Source organism: Olea europaea, chromosome 17 (genome assembly GCF_002742605.1).
Source record: "Olea europaea var. sylvestris chromosome 17, O_europaea_v1, whole genome shotgun sequence".
NCBI classification, from domain to species: Eukaryota; Viridiplantae; Streptophyta; class Magnoliopsida; order Lamiales; family Oleaceae; genus Olea; species Olea europaea.
Genome location: NC_036253.1, coordinates 4218154 through 4244965, shown reverse-complemented (window position 1 = coordinate 4244965; position 26812 = coordinate 4218154). Strand labels below are relative to the sequence as shown.

Here is a 26812-nt window from a genome sequence, read left to right as displayed (position 1 = left end):
CCCGTTCAATCACTGGCTCAATTCGGCCTGTACTTGACCTGGACAGTGCTAGGCCCGATTATAAGAAAAAATCAGAAGCCCGAAAACTGTAAATAGTAAAAACGAGGATAATGGTACAATTAACAGCACGGTCATTTCTCTATCCTACACAGCAGTCACGTGTAATCTGATTCACGATGTTCCCCTTCCCCACTCCATAAATAGACTCTCTGCCATTTCTGCACGCCTCTCTCTCTCAAATTCTTTCTCAGTAACCCCTTTCCAAACAAAGCCTCTTCAATTATTTTTTTCATTAAGCCTTCTTCTGACAACTTTATAAATTATATCACTACTATATAAAAATGCAATATTTCACTATTGTATAAAGAACAATAGATTTTTCCATTTTATCTCACTATAGCTTTTTTTTTTTTTTTATTGAGAGAAAGCAACGACGTCGTTTCTCTTACGTGTTTGATACAGTGATTTTGTTGTTTTTTCTCAATTTAGGCGGCATGGAGGATTATGTCTTAGAACCCTATTTACTTTTTCTCCATTTTTGCACGTTATGCCTCTCTATTTCTCCACACTAATTATTTCTCTCTCTCAAATTCTTTCTCAGTAACCCCTTTCCGAACAAAGCCTCTTCAATTATTTTTTTCATTAAGCCTTCTTCTGACAACTTTATATATAAAGAAAAAAGTCGATAAATTTTACGAAATGCATGAATAATAATAAATAATACTTATGAATATTGATTGAAATTAATATTTATTTTTTAAAAATAAATTTATAGATCACGCTTGCCAAATAGAGGCTTATTGGGTTGGACCTAGGAACTTGCACAACTTTTAAAAGAGGTTCGATTGTTTTCTATCTTCTATGGAGTCGACCCAATACATTCAATGTGGATAAATCTAATCGCCACATTGGTCATTTGGTGGAAGTGACACTTTGAGGTTAGTAGTTTATCTCGGGTGGATGTCTCCTAAAAAGAACTAGAGGCGTGCCAAAATAGGCTCAAGTTGAGATTTTGTTTGTAAATGTGATCGTATAATCCTGCCTGAATGTGTGACAAACTAGATCTGGACATTTTAATCAAAATCTAATCAAAATTGGAGGTTTCAGTCCGATTTCAAAAAATAAATTAGAAACAGGAATCGAGTACTGAGAATTGATTAGACCTCGGTTGATTTTTGGTTCTTGAACATGAACCTTTGGTATTGAAATGGAACTATTTTGATATAATTTTTTTATTTTTCACAATTCATAGGTTGGGTTAAGAAGATTCAAACTCTAGAAACTCTAATTTAGGTAGTAATTTTCATAAACATCACTTGCCCTTGTATCGCATTGTTGTATTTCTAAGGTTAGTACATGTTAATCTTTGCAACTCTGACTTTCTATAAACCAAAAGTTAGGATTGTAGTGTAAATTGATGAATCAAAACATTCATTATTTGCAGTTTAGGCCTTTTATTTTCTTACATTGTTTACAAACTTAAGTGATTTTCTTATTTTTTATAATGCGTGGTAAATGAATTTGATATATTCATAGTTCGAGCTGTGGCATATCTTTTTAATTATTTTGAGTTAGTGATTCTCTTTTGAAATATAGTTTTTCCTTTTTATTCAAATTAAGCAATTTCAATATGTCGACTGCAGTTTTCTTGAAACTACATAGTTGCTTTTAATTGATATTTTTTTTTATGTTAGTTGGCTTTAAGAGTGAAAAATTTAAATACTATCCAAAATTAATTTTAGGCTTTAATATGCCTCGCTCATGGATTAAATAAGATTTATTGAGAAAAATCATTTTGTTCTCAAACTGTAATTTTCTTCTTGATATTTTAATTGTTTCCCTCTTTTATTAGCATTTCTTCTCCACTATCTTAACTCATATAACTGAATTTCTTAGAGTCATTTAATTTGTCATTTTGACTTTATTTTCAGTTTTCAAATTTCAAAAATACTCAAAACGTGTTTGGTATGTTATTTTCAAAAATGCGATTTTGAAAATAAGGAAAATTTTATGACACAAAACGACTTTTTGACGTTTTAAGTGTTCATTCACAACAAGGAAAATGAGCTTAAAATTTTTTTAAATTAAAATAATTAATAAAATCACACAAAATTTACCCAAATGCAAATACCCCCCCCCCCCAAAATCACTATTTATAAATGTTTTTAAACCAAACGCGTTTTCTAATTTTTTGTTTTGAGAAACAGGTTTTCAGAATAACAAATCAAACACTTTTTCTGTAACCTTAAATAATCCCTCAATACCTAAAATGGAAAATGAATTTAAAATTGAAGATAGAAAACATAAATATTGATACACCTATCGAAAGGATCTATGTAAAAATAAATATATATAAAAATGAGATTGGTAGAAATGAACCTGAATTGAAACTGACAGTTTGAGTTTAGTTTCAGTAATTATAAGAATTTAAATGGTTATATTTATGAAACACTTGAAATATAATGGGTTATTTCGAGTATTGAAATCTTGGACTGATCCACCCAAGGCCCTAGATCTATGACAAACTAATCAAACAGAGATGAAAGCTCACCATAATGACCGAAGATTCTTGTGTGGAAAGGCCATCAAGGCTCAGTCTGAAGTAGCCTATTCTGTTTGTATGTTAACTAATTCAACATACGTATATTATTTTAATTATCGAGTTCATTCAAATAAAAATTTATCAAACAATGAATAAAATTTGAAAGTTGTTACGTCAAACTCATACATGACCAGTCCTCTTCACATAACATGAGCTATTGAATCCACATAAAATCATTCAAAGGTCAATTGCTTCTTGCATTAAGCAGCAAAAACCTCTGGGTTATATTTCTCATATTAATTTTTCATTCTCATAAGCCCCATAAAACAGTAAATTATATACATAGGTTCGACGTGGGTGAAATAAGTTACCAATTATGTATGTATAGTTGTTGTACTGGCAGTTCTGTCATGGTTTGCTGTGATAGTGGCTGTCTGGCAGAACTTTCAAGGTCTGAGCTTTTTCTGGGTCTGCACCCCGAAATTATTACCTCGAAATTATCCCAAAAGTCATAAATCCCAGTAATAATTTCCCTTCTTGTTTCCTTGCAATTTTCAGTTTTCCATTTTTATTACCCACCCATATTTGATTTTTACCCTCTTTGCCTGTCCTTTTTCCCAATATTGATTAGTGTTCAGTGTTTATAAAGGGGAAAAAAGAAAAAATTGGTGTAACAAACATTGAAGAAATGGGTGATTCAGTCGGCACTGGTACAGTGCCACCTCTCCCGCCGCCACTGCCCAAGTCGCCGCCGCAGTACCCAGATTTGTATGGGAAACGTCGAGAATTAGCCAAGGTTCAGATTCTGGAAAGAGAGATTAGTTTTCTTGAGGTGAGTTTGAAGTTCATTCCAACGTTGATAGTGCCATGTATTTTCTTCTCATTTAAAACTTCTAACTCACATGTATAAGCTACTAAATAGAATTTATAATTCAACGGGGTTTTAATTGGAAAGGAAAGTGATGAATTAGATTATTTTTAGTTTCAAGCTTCGAATATAGTGTACTAGTTGCATGCAACTTGAATTCAGATATGCTGTGTGTATATATTGAACACCTCGTCGTCTAAAAGGTTAAGCTCTCCTCAGAGAGGAACAGATATACACTTGTCCCGTGCGGGCAAGATTGCCATTTCGTCATAGGCTTGACACGAACCCAATTTTTATAAATGGGCAGTGGCGAGTTACACTTAGTGTTGGAGTGAAGTTGGTGGGCTCGAATTAACATTCTGATCCTATTGATCATGCTGTTATGCTGTTCTAATCCATTCAGGTAAATCTGCAAGTGTAAGTATCTTCAGATTGTTTGAAAGAGGAAATTATACCCCAGAAAAGTTAGAACATCTGATGGCTTGCTCTGATGATTCCATGTTGAACAATTCGTTTAAAATTTGAGTTGTTAGAGGGTGGACAAATGTAAAAGGATAAGACAGCTATCAATCAAGTACTTTGATTAGAGCAGTTACTCAATAGTGATCTGAATTGAACTCTGTTCAACCATGATCAACTTCATACGTAAATGGACGGATATTTATCTAAAGCAGTCTAGTTTTGTTAATTTTGAGGACGAGTTGGATGCTGTTGTCAATCTTGAAAGGAAGATTATTGTATTGCATAGATTATATGTTATTATTCATAACTCTGCGAACAAGCCGGACAATGTGCACGGTGAAACAATATTTTCCAGTTAGTAATTTTCTAGCCTGCATTTTCAATCCATTTCTGATTTATCTTTGTTTGTCTGATGCCTGTGTCCATTGGTTTAAATTTTACATAGTGTCAACAGTGCTCAGACATCGTATCAAGTGGTGTTTTGTGTATTGTCAAAGATTGCTTGAGATTATGTTAATTATGCTTGTAATCATGTTTTTGTCACGCAGTGTTTTGACTTGCTTATTAGGCAGTATTTGGTTGGTATTAAGCGACAAATTATAAGGTACAAATTATAAGAACCTACTTTGTGAAGTGTGTGTTTTTGTTTCCGTAAAGCACAACACAAAAAACAACGGGATTTCTTAGGACCTCACTCTAATCTTTTCTAGCCTCGGTGAGATAGCCAACCCTCTTCCTGTGCTGTAATGATGCTTGACTAGAAAACAAGGATTCTAGGCCAAGCCAAGTAATCGCGTAATATAGGGGTGTAGATTGATTGCATACCTGTTTCGATAGCCATCCTTCTTTCTCTCAAGATCCTTGCTTCCAATGTTCTAAATAATATACTGATCAAAGAATGTAAGGGCAGACCGCATTCAGCCACACTGCAATGACGATAGCAGTCATCTTCTTTTAGTTGTGAGATGAAACCCGACATCTTATTTCTGGTTCTGAATAACCAGCCTTTTTAGGTCCCCTTGAATTTTTAGTATTCTTGTTGGCTGAATTCCATCCAGCTTTCTTGCGTGGATATCGCTAGTATTCCTCTTGCTAGCTGCGTAACTTATCTCACATTAACTGATTTTACAGAGTGAATTTATAGGTTCAATCAGATCAGCACATTACCTTTGCTTCAATTCATCATAACTAATGTTATATGGAAAATACTGTAGACTTTTTTACTGCAAAATGCATTTTACATTTCAAATGTTGACATCCCTTTGTCATTCTTCTCACATGAAGAGAAATGTGAATTTATGCTGCCAATATGCCTCTTTTGATTGGGAATTGGACGTGTATAGACTCTAGTTTTGGATAAAACTAAAGTTACATAAGCAAAGCTTTACAAATTTATTTAACTTGTGACAGTTAATAAAATTAATTACCCTCTTTCTATCAGGTTTATTGTTCCATTGTTTGTCAATGACTGAAGAATGCAGTTTCGTCTATTTTATGAATATCTTAATTTTCTATAAACGGAATCTCATCTGAAAATTTATTGCAAACAGGAAGAATTAAGATCAGTCGAAGGCCTTCTACCTGCTTCACGATCCTGTAAAGAGTATGTCAAATTTTGCTTTTCCAAGAATGCTTTAACTGATGTTTTCTTGCAACTAAACGAACTTAATGACTTTCAGGATTGCAGATTTTGTAACTGGGAAGTCAGATCCTCTTATACCTATGTAAGAAAAAAACATCAACCATCTTTTCGATGGACCCTGATTGATAATCTCCTATCTTCTTGCTCTCATTCTTTGATTTTTGTTTTCGATTCTTAAAACCAGAACGAAGAAAGTTCGCAGATCTTATCGCTTCTGGAAATGGCTCTGGTATGTCCTGCTAATCACTTTCCATTTATGGAGTATTCTTATTCAAGTTTTACTTAGAAATACATAATTTGGAGAGGATTTTAGTTCGAGTACTATGTAACACAAGTTATTTTGTCTCTCAGTGGAATATCCTGTTTCAACCTTTCATTGATTTGCTGTTGTCCTAAATGTCCTCATCTTCATATGCCACACTGTTGCAAGTGCAATTTGTGTAATCTCGACTCGTGCATCAGCTGTCCAATGCCCAAGTACCACTGTTCGTCGTCCTGTTTAAATACTCAATGCTGTAAAATGTCTGATTGTAGTTGTAGACGGCGTTGCTGCATTCCGAAATGTCCGACCTGCTCGGTTTGTTTTTGTTGCATTCCCAAATGTCCGACTTGCTCGGTTTGTTTTTGTTTTGCCAGAAGATGTACATGTTGTTATCCTAAATGTCCAAAGGTAAATATTTGTTCCTGTTGTGACAAGAGCTGCTGCTACTCTTGCTACTTGTGTTGCTAGTAATATATTCTGCAATAATTTTAAATGTAAGCTTGATATTATTATAAATAAAAAATTTATTCTGTGTACTTATTGAGTATATACGTTTTCCTTCATTTCATGCTAGGATTTTCAAAATCTTTTGTTTTTACGTGTTCATACGATTGAGTTCTTGAATTTGCAAAATAACGTAAAAAGAAGCGTTTGAATCATTGTTATTTGATTTTGACATGTTCTAGAAAAGATGAGGTATTTGGAATGCTATGAATTAATCTTGACATTTTTCGTGCGCTTCTAGTTTAATAATCAAATTTTCAAATTTTATATATTTTAAATTCCGAATTGATTTTACCTTAGAAGTCATTGGAATCAATTTACGTAAAACGATGCTCCAAAAAAAGAAATTCACTTTCCTCTTTCAAAACGTCGAAGCTGATTATGTTACAAATAAATATGACTTATTATAATATTAAGTGAACTCAACAGACAGGAAGTCGCTTTGGCCGAGTGGTTAAGGCGTGTGCCTGCTAAGTACATGGGGTTTCCCCGCGAGAGTTCGAATCTCTCAGGCGACGATTTCCCTTTTTATGTTCCTGTTTTTCAAATTTTCTCAATTGAGGTGGAGCTTGATTTCTTGACTAGACTGAGAAAATAAAAAATAAAACAAAAAACACAGAACAAATGAGAGGAAAATTAAAAATTTCTAATATTTATTCAATGTTACTTTTATGTCACTAACTTTTTTTCATCATATACTTATCATGAACTTTCCATTAATTGGCAAATCTTTTTCCAAATGATAAATCTTCATCGATAAATCTTGTTAGTGAGTTTTAAAATGATTGACAAATATTTAATTGTAATTTATATTTGTTGCTCTCTGCTTATTCAAAATACGATCGACGATTAAGTTTTTTTACTACCTCATAATGAATTTTTATTTTTATTTTTTTATTTTGAAGACATGTATAACGAGTAAAGAATATGAACTTCTTACGTAACTAAAATTTGGTACAATTACAAGAAGATGTGTGTTGAATCTTGGTGTCGAAAATGAGCCAAGATACCGCATTGCGTATGTGTAACTGTTCGATTAATTACCACCTCAAAAACTCGATCGAAACTGGTGGCATTCTTGGAGCCATAAATGGAGACTAGGCTGGACAGGCATAAAGAAGGTGTAGTGTGGGTGGCACAGGCTTTCTTGATGAAGGGATGTAGCCAGATTAATGGTGGGAATAGAATCAAAAGTTTATAATCAATTCTTGATGATGATGAAGTTGTTGGAGTTGGTTCAAATAAATAATTGAAAATTGAAAAATGAAAAGGTGTGACTTCGTGCCAACTTCAACCAAATATTCGGACTTGATCCGATGGTTAAATTACAAAAGTAAATAGACTAATTTATTCTACTCGTCGAGTAGATCATTGTAGTATATTTGGAATCTCGAAATCAATTTCGGATGAATGAGAAATTACGGTCCAAAATTGAAAAAAATGAAGTGTTGCAACCTTTCGAAAGGTTGCAGAATTTGGCCAGGTGTTGCAAATTTTCGAAAGGATGCATATTTTGACTCACACCACTTCATTTGCACCCTTTCTACATTTATAAATAAGACCCTATGACATGATTTTGGGTACACAAATTAGATTGAGCATTCATTCTCCTCTTGTAAATATCTCATTTCTATTTCTATAGCATTTCATGCATTTCATTTGTAGAGAGAAAATTCTGTCAAAAGTTCGCCAGTTTCTTGTGGTTTGAAGTGCTGCTACCACAAGTTGTGAATCCATTGTATTTTAAAAGATAAATGTCATTCACCGTGAGCAATGTAGTGGGGTAATTTGTCTTAAAGAAAGAGATAACATCTCACCTTATATTATTATCTATTTTCTACTCCTTCTTAATTCTTGTTTTACGTAATCGTTTACCACATTGTATATACCAAAACTTTGTCCAAATTTTCATATAAATTGTGTTTTGATCACACTCCTACGGGTTAAAACTGGTCGAACAAATATATCAAAACCAACCCTTATATAGCCCGTTTCTTTAAGTCGTCTCTAACAAATTTAAGACAAATTTTTTATGCCTTTGTGGTTGGTTGTGGACAACAATTACTGTGTTTGAATAGTGCTTTGTGTACTATTCATCCATCGATATTATTATCATTTTGTTGAACTTCTGTTTATATAACAGAAATGACTACCATCAGGACTTCGTCAAGTGAAAATAGTTCCAATAATGTGGTATCACTCGTAGCCATATCATTGCATAATACTACTATCCCATATAGGGAAAAGTTGAAAAAATTTGTAGGAGTAGACTTCAAGAGGTGGCAACAAAAGATGTTGTTTTATCTCACAACTCTTAATTTGGCTAAATTTCTAAAGGAAACTGCACCGGCTGTACAAGAAGGGGAAAATAATTGTGAATCGATTATTACTTTGGATGCATGAAAACACTCGAACTTCCTATGTAAGAACTATATCCTAAACGGATTGGATAATACACTATATGGGGTGTATAATTCAAAGGAATCAGCGAAGGAACTATGAGATTATTTGGAGATAAAGTACAAGACCGAGGATGCCGGAACAAAGAACTTCATTGTCAGCAAATTTTTGGACTACAAGATAGTGGATTCCAAAACCGTGATTAGCCAAGTGCAAGAGATTCAAATCTTGTTGCACGACATCCATGCCGAGAAAATAGAATTGAGTGAATCATTCCAAGTGGTTGCCATTATTGAGAAACTCTCTCCTATGTGGAGAGATTTCAAAAAGTACCTTAAGCACAAACACAAGGAAATGAATTTGGAAGAATTGATTGTGCGCTTGAAGATTGAAGAGAACAATTGAAAAATCGAACGAAGGTTGGTTGATCAAGATGGTGCAAATTTTGTTGAAATGGAACCACAAAGGCAACAAACAAGAAACGAAAGGCTCTTAATTATGCACCGCGAAGAGAAAATTCCAAAAAGACTAAGAAGTTCAAAGGGAATTGTTACAACTGTGGCAAGGCTGGACATCGTTCAAGTGAATGTCAAAAGTCAAAGAAAAATGCTCAAGCCCACATGGTTGCAAATAACATTCTATCCGATAAACTACAATAAATGAGTTTATCTACAGTAGTATTCGAATGCAATATGATTGGAAATACTAGAGAATAGTGAATTAACACCGGCACTACCCGTCATGCATGTGAAGACAAGACGATGTTCTCCAACTATTAAGAATTGAATGGGGGAACAACTATACCTAGAAAAATTTTGCAAGTTCCAAAGTTGAAGGACAAGGCAAAGTCATTTTGAAGATGACATCCGGGAAAGAACTCGTCCACAACAATATCACGTCTCTACTTAGCAAGAATGATTTTAAACTTGTATTTGTATCCGATAAAATTGTGTTGTCTGAGAATGAGATGTATATGGGGAAATGATACATGTGTGATGGAATGTTCAAGTTGAATGTTCTTACAATTGTACCGAAACAAGTCGTTATGAATAAAACTATAAATTCATTTTACTTGCTTAAGCCTTTATATTTGTGGCATAATCAATTAGAACTTGTGAATTACAAATCGTTGCTCAAACTAATGAATCAAAGTTTAATTTCGACGAATAAAATCAATCCTAATCATAAATTTGAAATATGTATTGAAGCAAAATTGGCTAAAACACTGTTCTATTCAATACAAAGGAACATAACCCCTTTTGAATTGATCCATAGCGATATATGCAATCTAAAATTTGTACATACTTAAGGTGGTAAGAAATACTTTGTGACATTTATTGATAATTTTACAAAGTTTTGCTATATCTTTCTTTTGAGAAGTAAAGACGAAGCCTTAGATGTATTCAAAATCTATAAGGTTGAAGTTGAAACACAACTTGAAAAACGAATAAAGAATATTCGTAGTGATAGAGGAGGTGAATATGGGGCACCGTTTGAAGACTTTTGTTCTGAACATGGAATTGTTCATCAAACAACGACACCTTACTCTCCTCAATCAAATGGTATTGTAGACCGTAAAAATCGAACACTTGAAGAAATGATGAATTCCATGTTAAGAAGTTCGGGTTTACCTCGGAACATGTGGTGGAGACTATTTTAACAGCAAATAGCCTTCTTAATAAAATACCTCGTAAGAAAATAGAATAGACACCATATGAACTATGAAAATGTCATCCTCCATCCTACCAATACTTGAAAGTATGGGGTGTCTGGCAAAGGTTGAGGTACCTAAGTCTAACAAGTGAAAATCGGTCCTAAAATGATAGATTGCATATTTATTGGATATGCCAATAATAGTAGTGCATATTGATTTCTTGTACACAAATTCGAAATACAAGATATACACGAAGGGACCACAATCGAATCAAGGAATGCGACATTCTTTGAAAATATTTTTCCTTGTAAAGATAAGAAAAATACGAGTTCTAACAAAAGAACATATGAAATTACCAGTGGAACTTCGAATGAGGAATATCCAAAGAATTTCGATGAAGCAATGTCTACACCGGAAGCATCGCATTGGAAAGAAGCCCTCAATAGCGAAATAGATTCTATAATGTAAAATCATACGTGGGAGTTGGTTGATTTACCTCCCGATAACAAGCCTTTAGCAAATGGATATTCAAAAAGAAATTGAAACCTGATGGATCCATTGATAAATATAAGGCCAGATTGATTGCTAAAGGATATAGACAAAAAGAAGAACTTGACTTCTTTGATACCTACTCAATCGTAACTAAAGTCACGTCGATAAGGTTGTTAATTGCAATTGCGGCAATACATAATCTTGAGATGCATAAAATGGATGTAAAAACGGCATTTCTAAACGGTGAGTTAGAAAAAGAGATTTACGTGCAGCAATTTGAAAGGTTCGTTTCTCCTAACCAAAAACACAAAGTTTGTAAACTTGTTAAGTCCTTATATGGATTAAAACAGGCTCCTAAATAATGACACCAAAAGTTTGACAAAACAGTGTTTTCAAATGGATTCAAGATCAACGAATGTGATAAATGTGTATATATTAAACATACACCGAATGCCTATGTAATTGTATGTTTATACGTAGACGACATGTTAATAATGGGCAATAGTCACGAAATGTTGCTTAACACCAAAAGGATGCTAACAAAGCATTTCGATATGAAAGATATGAGTGTGTCAAATGTAATTCTAGGGATTAAAATCTCTAGAACGCAGGATGAAATTGTACTTGCACAATCTCACTATATAGAAAAAGTACTTAAGAAGTTTGACGTATTTGAGGAAAGTCCTGTGAGAACTCCTCTTGATCCGAGTATGTACTTAGTCAAGAATGTAGGAGAAAGCATATCTCAACTAAGGTATTCACAAATAATTGACAGTCTTATGTAAATACAAACTGAACTCGATTGGATATTGCTTTTGCGGTAAATAAACTTAACAGATTTACAAGTAATCCAAACAATGATCATTAGAAGGCTTTGAAGAGGGTTCTAAGGTACTTGAAGTATATCTTAACCTATGTATTACACTTCACAAAATATCTTGTGGTACTAGAAGGATATTGTGATGCGAATTGGATATCTGATATGAAGAATTTCAAGTCCACTAGTGGTTATGTATTCACCATTGGTGGATCTGTTGTATCATGGAAATCAACAAAGCAAACGTGCATAGCTTGATCAATGATAGAATCTGAATTTATTGCTTTGGACAAAGCTAGAGAAGAAGCAGAATGACTTCGAAATTTCTTAGAAGATGTTCCATATTGGCCCAAGCCGGTACCTGCGATAGTCAATCGACAATTGGAAGGGCTCGAAGCAGCATATATACTGGTAAGTCTGGAAATATTCATCGTAGACACAACACTATTAAGCAACTGATCTCAAATGGCATGATCTCCATAGATTATGTGAAATCAAAGGAAAATATTGCGGATCCACTAACAAAAAGTTTACCTAGAGATCAAGTACTTTACCTATCGAGAGAAATGTGATTAAAGCCTACTACGTAAAAGTTTTTGCAATGGTAACCCTACATTGTTGACTGGAGATCCCAAGATATTGATTCAAAGGGATAACTAAGTTGTGAAAATTCCATGAAGCACTTAGGAAATTAGAATTCCTAACTCATTCTTATAATACTAAAGTGTTTTCTGCAGAGTGGATAGATGTTAAGATTATCTTTTAATGATTCATATTTCTTGATTAAGTCAAGTGGAGTATGGCAGAATACTCTTAATAGGAGGTCACCTATGTAAGTGTGAAGTGGGGCCGCTTCGATGAGGATTGTTTAAGGTTTGAGTTCTCTAAACACTTATGAAATCGAGAAGGGTTTAGGGCCAAAATGAACCAAGTCATGAGAACTAAGTACAGAATATGGAAGATATCATGTGAGTACTGTTGTCTTGACTTACACCAAAGACTGAGTGGTTCAAAACCTATGGTTCACCAATTAGCCGAGTAAGTATGATAGTATTTCACTAAGGGAGGTTCAAGGCCAAAAGCCACCATTCCTGATACAGTATTTTTTCGCTCCCTCTCTACATTGTATCATATCATCGCATTTACATATGCGTACCCAAATTTCCATTCATGTGGGGGATTGTTGGAATTTGTTCGAATAAATAACTGAAAATTGAAAAATGAAAAGGTGTGTAAAAGTAAAAAATGAAAAGGTGTGACTTCGTGTCAACTTCAACCAAATATTTGAACTTGATCCGATGGTTAAATTACAAAACTAAATAGACCAATTTATTCTACTTGTCGAGTAGATCATTGTGGTATATTTGAAATCTCGAAATCAATTTCGGATGAGTGAGAAATTACGGTCTAAAATTGGAAGAAATGAAGTGTTACAATCTTTCGAAAGATTGCAGATTTTGGCCAAGTGTTGCAATTTTTCGAAAGGATGCATGTTTTGGTTCACACCACTTCATTTGCACCCTTTCTACATCTATAAACAGGACCCTATAGACATGATTTTGGGTATACCAATTACATTGAGTACTCATTCTCCTCTTGCAATTTTCTCCTTTCTATTTCTCTAGCATTTCATGAATTTCCTTTGTAGAGAGAAAATTCTGCCAAAAGTTCGTCGGTTTCTTGTGGTTTGAAGTGCTGCTACCACAAGTTGTGAATCCATTGTATCTTGGGAGACAAGTGCCATTCACTGTGAGCACCGTAGTGGGGCAATTTGTCTTAAAGAAAGAAATAACGTCTCGCCTTAAATTATTATCTATTTTTTACTCCTTAATTCTTATTTTGCGTAATCGTCTACCACATTATATATACCGAAACTCTGTCCAAATTTTCATATAAATTGTGTTTTGATCACACTTTTGCGGGTTAAAACTGGTCGAACAAATATATCAAAACCAACCCTTACATAGCCCATTTCTCTACGTCGCCTCCAACAGAAGTTGATCATGGATTCTTGAAAAGTAGAGCAATACGTAGGGCCACAATTGGGAGATATACAATGAGAATTGTGGTTTTTCTTCGAGTTTTTGCTAGTTACTTGATGAATTGAGAAATCTTGATGGCATTTCTTGGTTCCATTTCTGTCAGAAAAAATTAACAGAAACAGATGATGAAGGTAAAGTTCTGGAAAAAGATAACTGAGAGAAATTTATTTTTTTGGAAAATAGGCTACTTGGTAACTCATTCAATTTTTCAGTCGATTAAATGATAGTTAATTGAATTTTCTCACTTGTCTATCAAGAACTCTAAATCTTCTACGCTAAAGTGGTATCAGAGCTAGGATTTAACAGAAGACACAAAAATTGTTTGTCCAATCATATAATGCATAATAAAAGAAAGTCTCGCAATTATAACTTAAAACTAAAACTGAAAACAGCCTTGTCATTTCACAGTCTCTACTGTCATTTTATTAAAACCTCATAGAAAACTTCAATTGGACACTCCCCATGCTTGCCATCTTTTGATCTGTGACCAGTCTACTCGTCAACTGCCTGGGGAACACCTTCAGCCTGAAATAAATTTACAAACAAGATGTAGAATATACTTTATCAGCAGAGGATCTAAAAAATTGTGAATTTCATGAAAGAGGGAAAAAGGAATAAAGGAACTCACCAGCTTGCGATATTTGAGGGCATAAAACATTTCAAGATATCGTCTGATCTCGAGACGATCAAGCTTGGAAACGTACTTCCAGAATCCGTAAACTCCAGCCAGCGTCAATAGCCTGTCTGAGTAAATTTGCCATGTGTACCTACAGAAACGAGAATGTTTGAACGATCAATTGGTGATCAGAGAATTGTTTATGGGGTCTTCAATTACAATACTAAAGTACGTTGCTTACTTCTCCTGGATGCGTTTTAGACCACCCATCGAGATGGTTTCCCAATAGGAAGGATCTTGTTTAGACCTTTCAAAGAAATTGACAAGGAGCTCGGCCACATGCTCCCCCTGGTAAGGATCGATGTGGAAACCGGACTTTCCATGGACAATGATCTCGGCTGGACCACCATGGACCGTTGCAAAGGTTGGCAAACCACAGGTCATGGCCTCGACTACTGTCAAACCGAAGGCTTCATAAAATGCAGGTTGCACAAAAGCTCCTCTTGTGTCAGCAATATAACGATAGAGTTCACCATTTCTCACGCGGTTCATCTGAGAAGAAATCCATCTGAATTGGCCATTCAACTTGTACGTTTCTATGAGACTATACATTTTCTTCATTTCTGCCTGCTCTTCCAAGTCCTTGGATTCTTTCCTTCGATCACCTCCAACCACAACAAGATTTACCAATTCCCTAAGTTTCGGGGACTTGGCATACCATTCCACAAGTCCAGTTAAGTTCTTCACACGGTCCAATCTTGCCATGGTAAATAAGATAGGCTTTTTCTTGTCCTTCAGCACACATCTATCAGGTACAATATATAAACGAGAGTTTTCTCACGTGTACGACACAAACATTTAGAAGAAATTTGTAAAGATAGGGACTTACAGGTGTTCTTCGTTCTCGACCTCGCTGTAAAGAAGCTCCTCAATTTCAGGATGAAGCGATGTGAGTCTCTTTTCTTTCTCTGTATATGGATAGTAGAGATTCATATCAGCCCCAGGAGAGACGATGTTAAATTTTGGGTCGAAAACATCAATTCCATGGACAACGCGGTACAATCCAGGCATTGTGAAGGCCATGTGGCTCTCATACTGCCCAACAGTGTCCTTACTGAAAAAACAAAATCAGCAGAAATTTAGGACATGTTTGGTGTATTGTACAAGGTAACAGACCAGATTTTTAACTTGTTTTCCTTCTTAATCCTACATCATAATGACGGTTTAAGCAAAAAATTATATGTCAGATATATGTTAATAAATACGTACTTTCCAGCTATCTCTTGGAATGTGCTAGTGATAATGAAATCAGTATGATTCATTGCAATAAGATCGGCAGTAAACTGACACGAGAAGTGATATTTCTCGTCAAATTTTTTCCAATAAATGTCGGAATCGGGATATTTTGTTTTCTCCAGTGCATGAGCAATAGTACACTGTGAAAGATGGCGAAGGACACAAGTCCAAAATTAGTCTCCGGCTTGTGAGTTGAAGCAAATTTTGTTAAAATAAGTAGATGAAAAATTGTGGGCTGTAGCAGATACCTGTGTTACTCCTAATTTGTGAGCAAGCAGTGAGGCTGCAAGATTGCCCTCACTGTAATTACCAATGATCAAATCGGGTTTCGCCTGCAACTCTGCTATAATTTCTTTGGCAACATCCTAATGAAACCAGCCACTGAAAACTTAGGATTTGAAAAATAACAAAAAATTAAGAATTGTCAAGAGAGAGTTCTCTCACCTCAGTGAACGTCTCCATATATGGCCAGACCTCAAAACGAGAGATCCATTTACGAACAATTCCCTTATCAGTTCTAAAGGGGACTCGAAGTATATGAGAATGCTCTGTTCCAAAAACTTTCTCGAGGCGTTGACCGCAAGTGGTTCCAACTGCATCTGGAAGTAATCGAGTCACCTATAGACAGCAGGATACATCATTAGAGTAAGAAACAAAGATGAATTTCATCACTTAAACATGTTAAGTACAATCAACAAGTATTTAGCTTCTTTGTCTTGATTAGTACTGTATATTAGTGTTTGTCCATCTTACCAAACAAGTCGTTAATGAAAACAATTCTAAGGGTACTAACAATGAGAATACGCGGTTTGATATCGAGTCCTTGCTCTTTTATTCGTTTAAGCATCTCACGCTCCAAGGCAGGAACTTGATCCAAAATGTATACAACCTGAAAATTTTGGAATACTTGAATACATGTATGAGGAATTGGGACAGAAATTTGAGATCATTGGTCTAGAATGCACCTGGCCACCAGTGTCGGGATAGCCTAACACATTTTCTTGAGCAAAGTAACCATGAGGAGAAAGAATAACAACATTGAAAACCATAGGGATTCTTCCTAGGAATTTCTCAAGAGTGCAGGAGTCGGGAGCCTGTAGAAGATCGAGAAGCAAAGATATCATCTCAGAAACTCGTTCAGCATTATCACCCCATCCTCTCTCCAATCCGATCTCTTGGAACTTGTGTTCAAATTCCAAGTATGGTGTTGGTGAAGGAAGCGTTGATAGATATTCCTCTGCCTTCCTCAGAACCACTTGGAGAGAATTTAGGTTCTGTATTCTGTCATTAAGCATCATTGTCTGCGAAAAAAATTTAGTAATCAGACTTTACTAGGATTTATAGTCACATATTAAAGTCGAAAATGTGGATATCAAGTTCACCTTGCCCTTATAGTGGTGCATTCGTAGGAAATCAAGAAGAGGGGTCAAGCTATCTCTGTCATGGAACATCTTAGCAGAGAGGTGCCTGTTGAGGAATTCGACTCCATTTCCAATGGACTTGGTAAGGGTTGGACGAGGGAACGATGCAGTAAATGGTTCAAAGTCCAACTCAAGAACAAAGTTACCATTGGAGCTGCATTAGCATAAACAGTATTGCTCAGGAAAATTGAGGAGACATGCACAAAAAAATAATTCAGGATCGAAACTTACGTTCCATCGACAAGCTCTTCTTTGAAGTGCAGATACTCGGGCACAGTCAGTTCATCAACAACAAGTGCATTAACATTGACTCGTACGTATTCCCAAACCCCCGGCCTTAGGCGAATAGCAAGTGCAACCCATGGAGGCAGCACAATGGCTTCCTATTAGAAGGCAGTTGTAACAGAATCAGGGAAAATCAAGATTTAACGACAAACAGTATTACATAGGACTGTGCAAGTTTAATAATAATGTTCACTTAGTAGCGTCTCCACTTTGGATCAACCTAATATTTTTACCATATGTTAAAGTATTTAGGGGGAGGCTGTTTCTTGGCAAAGAGAGGCACAAGTCTACACACTTTTGTCATTAAAAATCTGTGCTTTTGGTTATATACCTGCGTGAACTTTAAAACTTCTTGAAATGCATGATCTTGCAGTTTTTCTTTGTCACTTTCGCAGATTGCTTCAAACTCAGCAAGAAGCTGATGCGGCTTAAGGATTCCTTTTCCATGCTCTTCAATCCTGCAATAACCGATATTAATTACGAAGCCGAAAAACATATGATCAACCCAATATTCTCCTCTATAACAATGAATAATAGACTAAAGAAAGCAATAAGATTTAACGCAGAATATAATACCTGGAAAGAAACAACAGTATCTCATTCCGATGATCTGCAAGAGTAGCATCCAAGCGTTCACGAAGGCTGTGAACACGAGTCAGAACACGCGGATCCGCCATTGATGGAGGTCAATCAGTTGAAAAGTCCGAGACAAGTTTCAACTTCAAGAAAATTACTAGTTAGAGGAAAATAAATAGATACGTATACCTATCAAATATAGAACTTATGAAAGAGAAATTTGACCAGAATATTAATAAGCCACCTAATAATTCAATCAAGAATTCTAAAATTTCAAAATCTAACACCTCATCAGATTAGGGACCTTCCGACATAATGACATTTAATGAATCATAATAAATTGAAACAGGTAACCGATGCGTAACAAACAAGTAAATTACTCATCCATTATCCATAACAAATCATCCTTCAACAAAAAATACAGTAAAAGTTGTAAGAAATACCCATTGTTTGAGATTATTTCTATAATAGTTTGATAGTGTAATTGAAATAAAATCCTAGTAAAATCTTAAAAACTGCTAAAAATGAAATTCAACTAAAAACCCATAGATCATTTCATTTCCATTGAAGATCAAACAGAAATTTTCTGTCAAAACCCACATCTTAAAGAGGATATTTAGCCATCAACTCATGGAAAAAGAACATGCACATGAAAAATATGGACACCCTTTTAACCTGTTAGAATCAGTAACTCAGAAAGCTAAGCAAAAGAACCAAAGCGAAAACATAAACACTGAATTCATTAGGAAAATAGAGAAAAGAGAAACGAAAGTAAAAAGGGAAACATACCAGGAAGAAAATGAAAGAGTTTTGCCTGTGATAGTGGAGAGATCTAGCTTAGCAAACCATATATATACACACAAATTGCTGCTTGTGATACTGTACAAGGAAATATGGCTCTGTAAATGTTGGTAAGTGGGGTCCTTGAAAAAGCAAATTCTCCAAGACCTTATTGCAGTTTGTTTCAATGAAAACCACTTTCCATCTTGTGGACCTTTTTCCTTAATTTCAAGCTTTTTACCGTGGACATGATTAAACAGTATGAAATACGCATTCTGTTCAACTTAAAAGTCCAATCTTTTCTTTGGTTGGTTTAACCTCAGTCTCCTTCGCACATAGTAAATGCACATCCTCGATCTCTCCGCACCCCTAGTAAGTACACATCCTCGATCTATCCGCGCACACGATAAATGTACTTCGACCTTGATATTTTTCAGGTTTTTGTTAGTATGTAATGTAACAACTAAAAAAGCCAGAAAAATGGACTTTTAGTAGAGCGAAACGTAAATGATACGACAAAGAATTTAATCACATCGAGTACCCGTTACTACTCGTATCGATTATCAGGGAGTTACATATTGTTCAAATTTAATTTTGATTCATAAGAATCATAGTTTATTCATGTGTAGTAGAAATCAATGAACTTGTTTATGGAGCCGTCATCAAGTGTACATGTGTGAGGATTTAGTTGAATAGAATTTTAGCTCTCGTTTAGCTCCTATTAAAACTTATCAATTTAATTTAAATTTTTTTCTCTCTTATTTTTAATTACACAATTTTTAAAAAAATAAAATTACACACAAATCGAAAAAAATTCATTTTCTTAAAATCATCTTTTTTTTTTTTTTTCAAAAAATACTATTCTTCCACTATAAATCCAAATAACGGGGTCAAACGGGGTTAATGTACTAAGCATGTGAATATTCATAGGTTCCTGTTATCTTTGACTTTATACCAGTCATTTTCTTGCAGCTTTGCTTGCTCTGGGCCAAAATAAGATGGTACGTGGCGAGAGGCTAGTTGTTTTTGATCTTTACCAGGAAATTAATTGTTCGAGAAAGGATATATTTTTTTCTTTTTATTATAATTAAATGAAAATAAGAAGTAAATTATAGAATATATTGTCTTGTGGAATACAGATTTCATATACCACTTAAAATTCCAAGAATTAATAAAATGAAGATAGACACGGCACTGAGATTTGTCTAGAAGGTGGGGACTTTGAAACAAGCACACGTGGCAATTCATAATTGGTTAGGAAAATAATGGTGGCTACGGAGGTGGGTAGGGGCTCGATTCATAGATGTTCAAGCCCTATTTACTCAATTAATAGGATTGGTCAGGATCGTATCAAATATATGGTCCAACAAGGTTTAAATTTTCCTTTTTTTTTTTTTGGATTTTAATACGACTAGTTTCCAAAACTATCCATAGGAGTGGCTGGCCTACGTTTCAATTTCGTTTTCGGGAAAAAATTACAATTCAAACATTAAAAAGGCATGAGCAAATTCAAGGGGATGAGTTTAACTTTTCAAAACTTAGGTGATAATTACATTTCATTAATTAAATAAAAAAATATTTATTAAATAATATCAATCTCTCTCCAATCCGACCACACGGCATCCATCCCGCCACCATCTCCTCTTACAATTGTCGACATCGACCACCTGTCTGTATCTACTTTCATAGTCACCAATATCAAAATAATTTCATCGGAGAAAAAATAGAATCTACAGAGATCGTCGAAGATTAAATATCTTCTTCAGTGCGAGAGCTAATTGTTGCTCAGTTCATCACTGACTCAAATAGTAGAGAGAGAGGTAGAAACATATGTTCAACAACGGTAGTCTATATAACATGACATTTAACTTGTGAACTATAAATCGTGACCAATTAATGTTGACATGTGAACATATGTAACATATATAATACGACATATAACATATGAGCTATGAACTACAACTTGTGACCCATTAATATTGATCGATAAACATAAATCAATGATTTGTGACCAATTCTATGTGATTTGTGATATGTAAATATTGATCTGTGACCTGTAACAATTGCACAAAGATGTGTGACGTGTTATCGGGTCATGTGTCACGAGCCATTTGTGCACAGGTCACATATCATTGCATTAATGTCACGGATTATCTATTATATTGGTCACAAATTAACATAATTTATTGATGACAAATCGTGTTTATGCAAATCCAACTCAATCCAAAACCAGCACCAAAACCACCACCTGCACTACCATCGTCAACACTACCACCATTAGGCCTGGACACGGTTTGGTTTGGGTTGATTTTGAGTCCAACCCAAAATCAAAACCAAATTAATTGATTTAGGTAAATTTCAACACAAATCAATTCACTCTAACTCTTCAATTGAAATGACCCAAACAAATTCAATTTAATTTGATTCAGTTCGATTCGGTTAGTTGGTTTGCACTTTTAGTTCAAATTGAATTTTTTTTTAAAAAAATTGTCCAAATTTTGGCCGAGTTAAATTACAAGATTTAAAATAACTAAATAATTTTATATTACAAGAATTATTGACTAACAAATAAAATTAAATTACCAGATACAGATCAATAAAAAATTTAAGAATTTTGTTGTCTTTTTATACATTATGTACTCTGACTTTCTGAATAGGAAAAAGGACTAAATATAACATATTGAGCTTGTGAAAGAAAATTTACAATACTATTACTTACCGACAACATCATAGATTGAAGTGAATCGTGATATAGTTATGAGATTAGAGCTTATCTTTTGATATTTATTTTTCTTGAAAAAAATTATAAACATGTAAGTGAGTTGGGTTGGGTTGGTTCGGTTAACCAGCGGTTTAAGACTTCAAATCATGATCGAATAAAACCACCATGATTTTATTTAAATAAAAATCAAATCAAACCAATTACTTGTGTCAAACCGATCGGGTTTGTTTGATTGATTTGATCGATTTTTTGATTTTTTTTTGCTCAGACCTAACCACCATCTCAAAATCCACCACATCTCCACCACAACCACAAGAATCACAACCTCCATCTCCACCACAATCACAATCACAATCATCGCCCAACAAAAAAGCCCCAAACCTCCTCCACACAACACCACCACCTCTCCATTTACAGCAGTGCTTGCTATCTCAAGAATAGTGTGTGGACAAAGACGATGCGATCATGAGTGTTGGTTATCCCTTTTTTGCTAGAGCGTGCATAGCAGCAGCACGGCGCTCAGATCGCCGCTTACAAGAATGATCTAAGCACCAAACAACAGTAGTGTAGAACTGAACTCGTCTATACGCTGTCAATGCTGCCTCTACTCGTGATGCTGAAGAGTATGGGTGGTAGAGAGGCATCACTAGAGATTAATTTTGGGGTGGGGTGGGGGGGGGAGAGAGAGAGAGAATTTTTAATTTTAATTGAATGAATTTTGCTCAAGTAAACTTTACGCTTGATTTTTCAACTGTCTTCATTGAATACTTGGTGTGGTGTAATTTCCACTTTCGATTAACTCACTAAAGTTGCATGTATGGCCCCTGGGCCTATAAACATAGGGCAAAAATTCGGCCTAAGTCGAACTCTTATGAATCGAGTAAATGATCGGCTCGAAAATATTAGTTGATCATGTCCTTCCACGAGGTTTAAAAGTTTAATATCTACTTTTTCCTATATATATTTAAGAATAATTTAGATAATTATCCTTGCTTAAATTTCATAGCCGAAGGCACTAAATTTATTTAGTGTCAGTTAAATTTATCGTAATAAGATAACTAAATTCAAAAATTTATTACAACTGAGTCATGTTGTACATTTCAGTTGAAAATGATAATTGCTAACGCAAATATGTGTCATTAGACACGTAATGCTGCGTCATATTAATTTATGTGTTTAGTGATGCCAATATATCATCATTATTAACACAAAATGGGTCCTTTATTTGTATAAGAAAATAGTGATTTTGAAATTTCCTTAAAGTAATTTCTAGAAAGAAACTGGGATTAGACAAACAACCATAGAAAGAAATGCAATAATTGAATTGTTAGTCTACTCTCGAAGAAAAACTATTTTCCTCTCTCCATCAGGGTGCAATATAGGATAGAATTGTTTATCTCAATTTTTATGAACATTATTAATCGACATTAAAAGCTTAAAAGTTTTTATAAATCGATAAAAGGAACATCGAATAATGGGTTCTTCCACTTGAAAGAGAAGGTTAGTGATTAATTCAATTCTCACACCATAGTTGGTTACTGTTTTGACGAAAAAAATCGATAGCTTTTTGCATCAATTGGTATTGATTGTCGTATTTGCTTGAGTTGAGCATTCGTGTGCTAGGAAATTTTGCACAAATTGTCCTCAACCTATGGGCATTGTGCAAAATCTATCCCATTCTTATAATTTTGACATCGTCATTCTCAATCTGAAAGTTTCAACTTCCGTTTCACAATTTATAAATGGTTTATAAAGATAAATAGTAATAATTCTAGCGAAATATATGAATAGTAATGACGAAAAGGAACAAAGGATTTCTTTTGACTAATTGCAACTTCTTCTTAATTTATTATATTTAAAAATTTTAACAACAAAAATAAAACATGCTCATTACTAAAAATCACGTGCAACTTTTAACTTCAAAAATTACAAAGTTATTCTTCAAATTTTCATTGCAGTCACACAATCAATCTTCAATGACAAAACGTCTAAATCTTAATTAAATTGTCATGTGCTTCCCATGAAAACACGAATTACTTAAATTTTTTAGCATCAATCTAAGTTGAAAAATAAATTCTAGTTTAATAAAGTTAGACATACAGAAAGTCATAAAACGACTGAATAGAGTTTAGACAATCTCCGTCATTGAGTATCGCTTTTATGACTACTAGTCACTGTCACTTTTGTATTTATCGTATTTTATTAGTGTATGAATTTTAATTTTTTGGAAAGTTTTTAAAGCAATATCTAGAAATATTTTCATGATACAAAAAAATAGTTGTAAATTATTTTTACAATTGCATAACAGTATTGTGTCATCTAGAAAAAATATGTTTGTATATTTCATACTTGAATAAGAAATATACGAGGTTATGCAAACTATTTTGCCTGTATTCTTTGATAGTGTTGATATGATTGAGTTGAATGTGAAGATTATATTTCTAAATTTTGTGTAATGCAATATTGGAAATTTGAAAATTGAGCACAATATTCATATGCGTTTATATTTTGTCTTTTATATATTTTAATATTTAATTTATGCTTATGTTGAAAAATAAAAATATGGAATTTTTTTGACATTCAATTTGATAAGTGAATGTACGATATTCTGCATTCTTGATATTTGTAAGTGCAAAAATCGGTATATGAAAATACGGTAAATTGTTTACTAATACGGTAAACTACAAATACGGTAGGCAGCATATATGGTAAACTACCTGCAAATACAATAAGCTGCATAAATGGATTTATAATTTGTTATAAATGTATAAAAATTTATTTAATATTGAATTTCTTAAGTAGTAAATGTTGTAATTTAATATTGTTTCTTTTTTTATAATTGTATTTTTGGGAATTAAAAAAAGGTGGTTATGAAATTGCTAATTTTTAAATGTGTTTTTTGTTGAAAATAAAAATGATTTTTTATGCTATTTGTAAAAAAAAAAATTATTGTAATTTTATTAGCGTAATAAGAAGATTTATTATGCATTTTGTGAAAAATTTTGTTTATGATGATTGACAGATATTCTTCCACACACGCATCATGTCATCAACATTAAAAAAATAATTTTATTATATAGAAACTCCATGAGACAAAAAAAGAACTCTGTATAGCTTGAAGAGATGGCAAACTATCTCTTCACATTGTGCGGAGAGAGTTGATATCTCCGCACAGTGCGAAGAGAAAAACAAAAACTCTCCGCATTGTGCAGAGAGAAAAATCGAACTCTACATACTGTGCGGAGAGATAGCAAACTATCTTTTCGTATTGTGCGGTGAGATATCTCTCTACACAGTGCGGAGAGATTTTTTCTCTTTTTTTCTATTCCCGAAAATACAATTATATAAAAAGAAAATAATATTGAATTACAACATTTAGTACTTAAGAAATTTAATATTAAATAAGTTTTATACATTTACAACAAATTATAAATTGAAGTATATGTAATATACCGGGATTTGCCATTATCGTCTTACCTACTCCACCCATGCCACATATCACAATTATGCTGACTTTTTTGTCCTTTAGAGCATCCATGATTTCCTTTTTAATTGATATCCTTGTTTCGAAGCTCCAAAGTTACGGGAGTTTTGAAAAGATATTTGCACCAATTGTTTAGGCTTGGCCACATTTTGAAATAATGTACCTTCCTTTCGGAGCTTAGCAACCTCAGTCGTCTTCTCTATGGCTTTCCAGCCAAGCGAGTAACGAGTCTTCAAATTTGGACATATAAAGAACAGGTACTGCATTTCAAAATTTGTTTCACTTTCCAAAACTTCATGTGTCTGTTTCTTCAAGTCATCAACCTTTTTCAACCAATCTATAAGACTGGGTTCAATAGTTTCTGCATTTCTTCCTCCTTCAACAACCAATTTTTACACTTCATTTTTCGTAATTCCAAGACATTTTACCTCATTTATCAAAGTTTCAATTTTTCTATTGCAGTATAACATATTCTCGAATTGGCACCGAATTGGGTTCATTACAAACCCCGCGAGGTTCTTAACAACGAAAAAGAGAATGCTTTCTGTCATTATCAATTTTCCAATTCAAATAGCAATATCAAAGGAGCCTATCAGCATAAAATAAAAATAAAAATAAAAACCATTGAAGGGTCTTAGGATTACATTCTACCACAATTTTTAGTAAACTTCAACAAATCAATAGCAAAAGAAAAAAGAATTATTCCCCAGTAAATAATCAATTCTATGTGCAAGATTATATGAACTATATGTACTGAAAAGAAACATGGTTGATAGAATTGAAAGTTCCCCCTTTCTAATAAATGCAGTGATTTGTCATTAAGCTTATTGATTTTAACTGGGTGGGTGTTTTGTGTATCATTTTGGCACGTAATTAAACAATAAAGCTAGTTTCTGTCTATGGAACTATTTTGTTACCTCAGTACACAACTTTTCGTGAATCTTTGAATATTAGGCTATATTTCATCAATTCTACTCTCCTTTTACTATTTTTCTTGTAAGCAAGTGGATTCAAGGCTCGAATCCATAGTTTCATAACAAATATATAGTCTAAATAGGTTCATTTGAAAAATGAAAAAATAAAAAATTGTAGAGCTCTCTCTAGTCTCTACAAATAAGAATATGGCTTGAGTAATCAATCAAAATATCTATATTTAAAAGTTGAGTACGAATGCGGTTTGAGTAATCAACTCTCTCCGCACAATGCGGAGAGTTTTGCCATGGTACGGAGAGTTCTACACATGGTTTGCCATCTCTTCGTATTGTGCGGAGAGTTTTTTTTTTTTTTTTTTACTCCATACAGTGCGGAGAGTTTGCCAACTCTTCGCACTATGCAGAGAGTTTTTTTTTTGTCTATTTGTTTTTTCTTTTACTTCGCACATGGTTTGCCATTTCTTCGTACTGTGCGGAAAGTTTTTTTTTAATGCTTATGTGCGGAGAGATTTTTTATTTTTATTTTTGCTCATGGTAGTTTATAAATACTAATTTTTTTTAATACTAATGACATGATGTGTGGAAGAACATTTGTTTGACCATAAACAAAATGAAAAATAAAAAATGACATCATGCACAATAAAATCGGATAAATTTACTGTTGCATCAACAGTAGACCCTCCTTCCCATTTTTATAATAAGTTAGACATAAAATAATAGGCTAAAAACCAACTCGCCCTCAAAGTAATTGGTTAAGTGCCACATTTTCTCTACTTATCATGTGTCAAACTGTATTTGTACAAAATGAACAATAGGCTAACTCTAGCCCTATACATTTAGTTTGAGATGCCCACAAGGTAGGGGTGAGATCGGATTCTCCATTACCATCCCCCATCCGTTCAAGTTCAGGTATTTGAGGCGTATAGAAACATATAAACAAATCTACACACGCCTAACTAGCTATTATCATTTTATCATTTCGCCAAAAATCTTAAAAAAGGGAGGGGGGGGGGGT

At 34.0% G+C, this 26812-nt stretch overlaps 2 protein-coding genes and 1 non-coding gene across 3 annotated transcripts; 2 read left to right on the top strand and 1 right to left on the bottom strand.

The window, feature by feature from the left end:
- Positions 1 to 2811: 2811 nt before the first annotated feature.
- Positions 2812 to 6303, top strand: LOC111366091 (guanine nucleotide-binding protein subunit gamma 3-like). Its single transcript, XM_022986745.1, has 5 exons — positions 2812 to 3374; positions 5423 to 5475; positions 5552 to 5596; positions 5699 to 5743; positions 5866 to 6303. The coding sequence occupies exons 1-5, from the start codon at positions 3231 to 3233 to the stop codon at positions 6242 to 6244; spliced, it is 666 nt and encodes a 221-aa protein (XP_022842513.1). The 5' UTR covers positions 2812 to 3230; the 3' UTR covers positions 6245 to 6303.
- Positions 6304 to 6716: 413 nt separating this feature from the next.
- TRNAS-GCU lies at positions 6717 to 6798 on the top strand. Its single transcript has one exon. It is a non-coding gene; the product is annotated as a tRNA-Ser (tRNA).
- A 7185-nt stretch (positions 6799 to 13983) lies between these two features.
- LOC111366090 (sucrose synthase-like) lies at positions 13984 to 18808 on the bottom strand. Its single transcript, XM_022986744.1, has 14 exons — positions 18669 to 18808; positions 17880 to 18022; positions 17635 to 17761; positions 17250 to 17401; positions 16980 to 17172; positions 16563 to 16898; positions 16391 to 16486; positions 16042 to 16215; positions 15846 to 15962; positions 15571 to 15737; positions 15191 to 15415; positions 14543 to 15106; positions 14314 to 14452; positions 13984 to 14210 (listed from the first exon to the last, which is right to left on the bottom strand). Exons 2-14 carry the CDS (start codon positions 17978 to 17980, stop codon positions 14178 to 14180), a joined length of 2424 nt encoding a protein of 807 aa, XP_022842512.1. The 5' UTR covers positions 17981 to 18022; positions 18669 to 18808; the 3' UTR covers positions 13984 to 14177.
- Positions 18809 to 26812: the final 8004 nt, after the last annotated feature.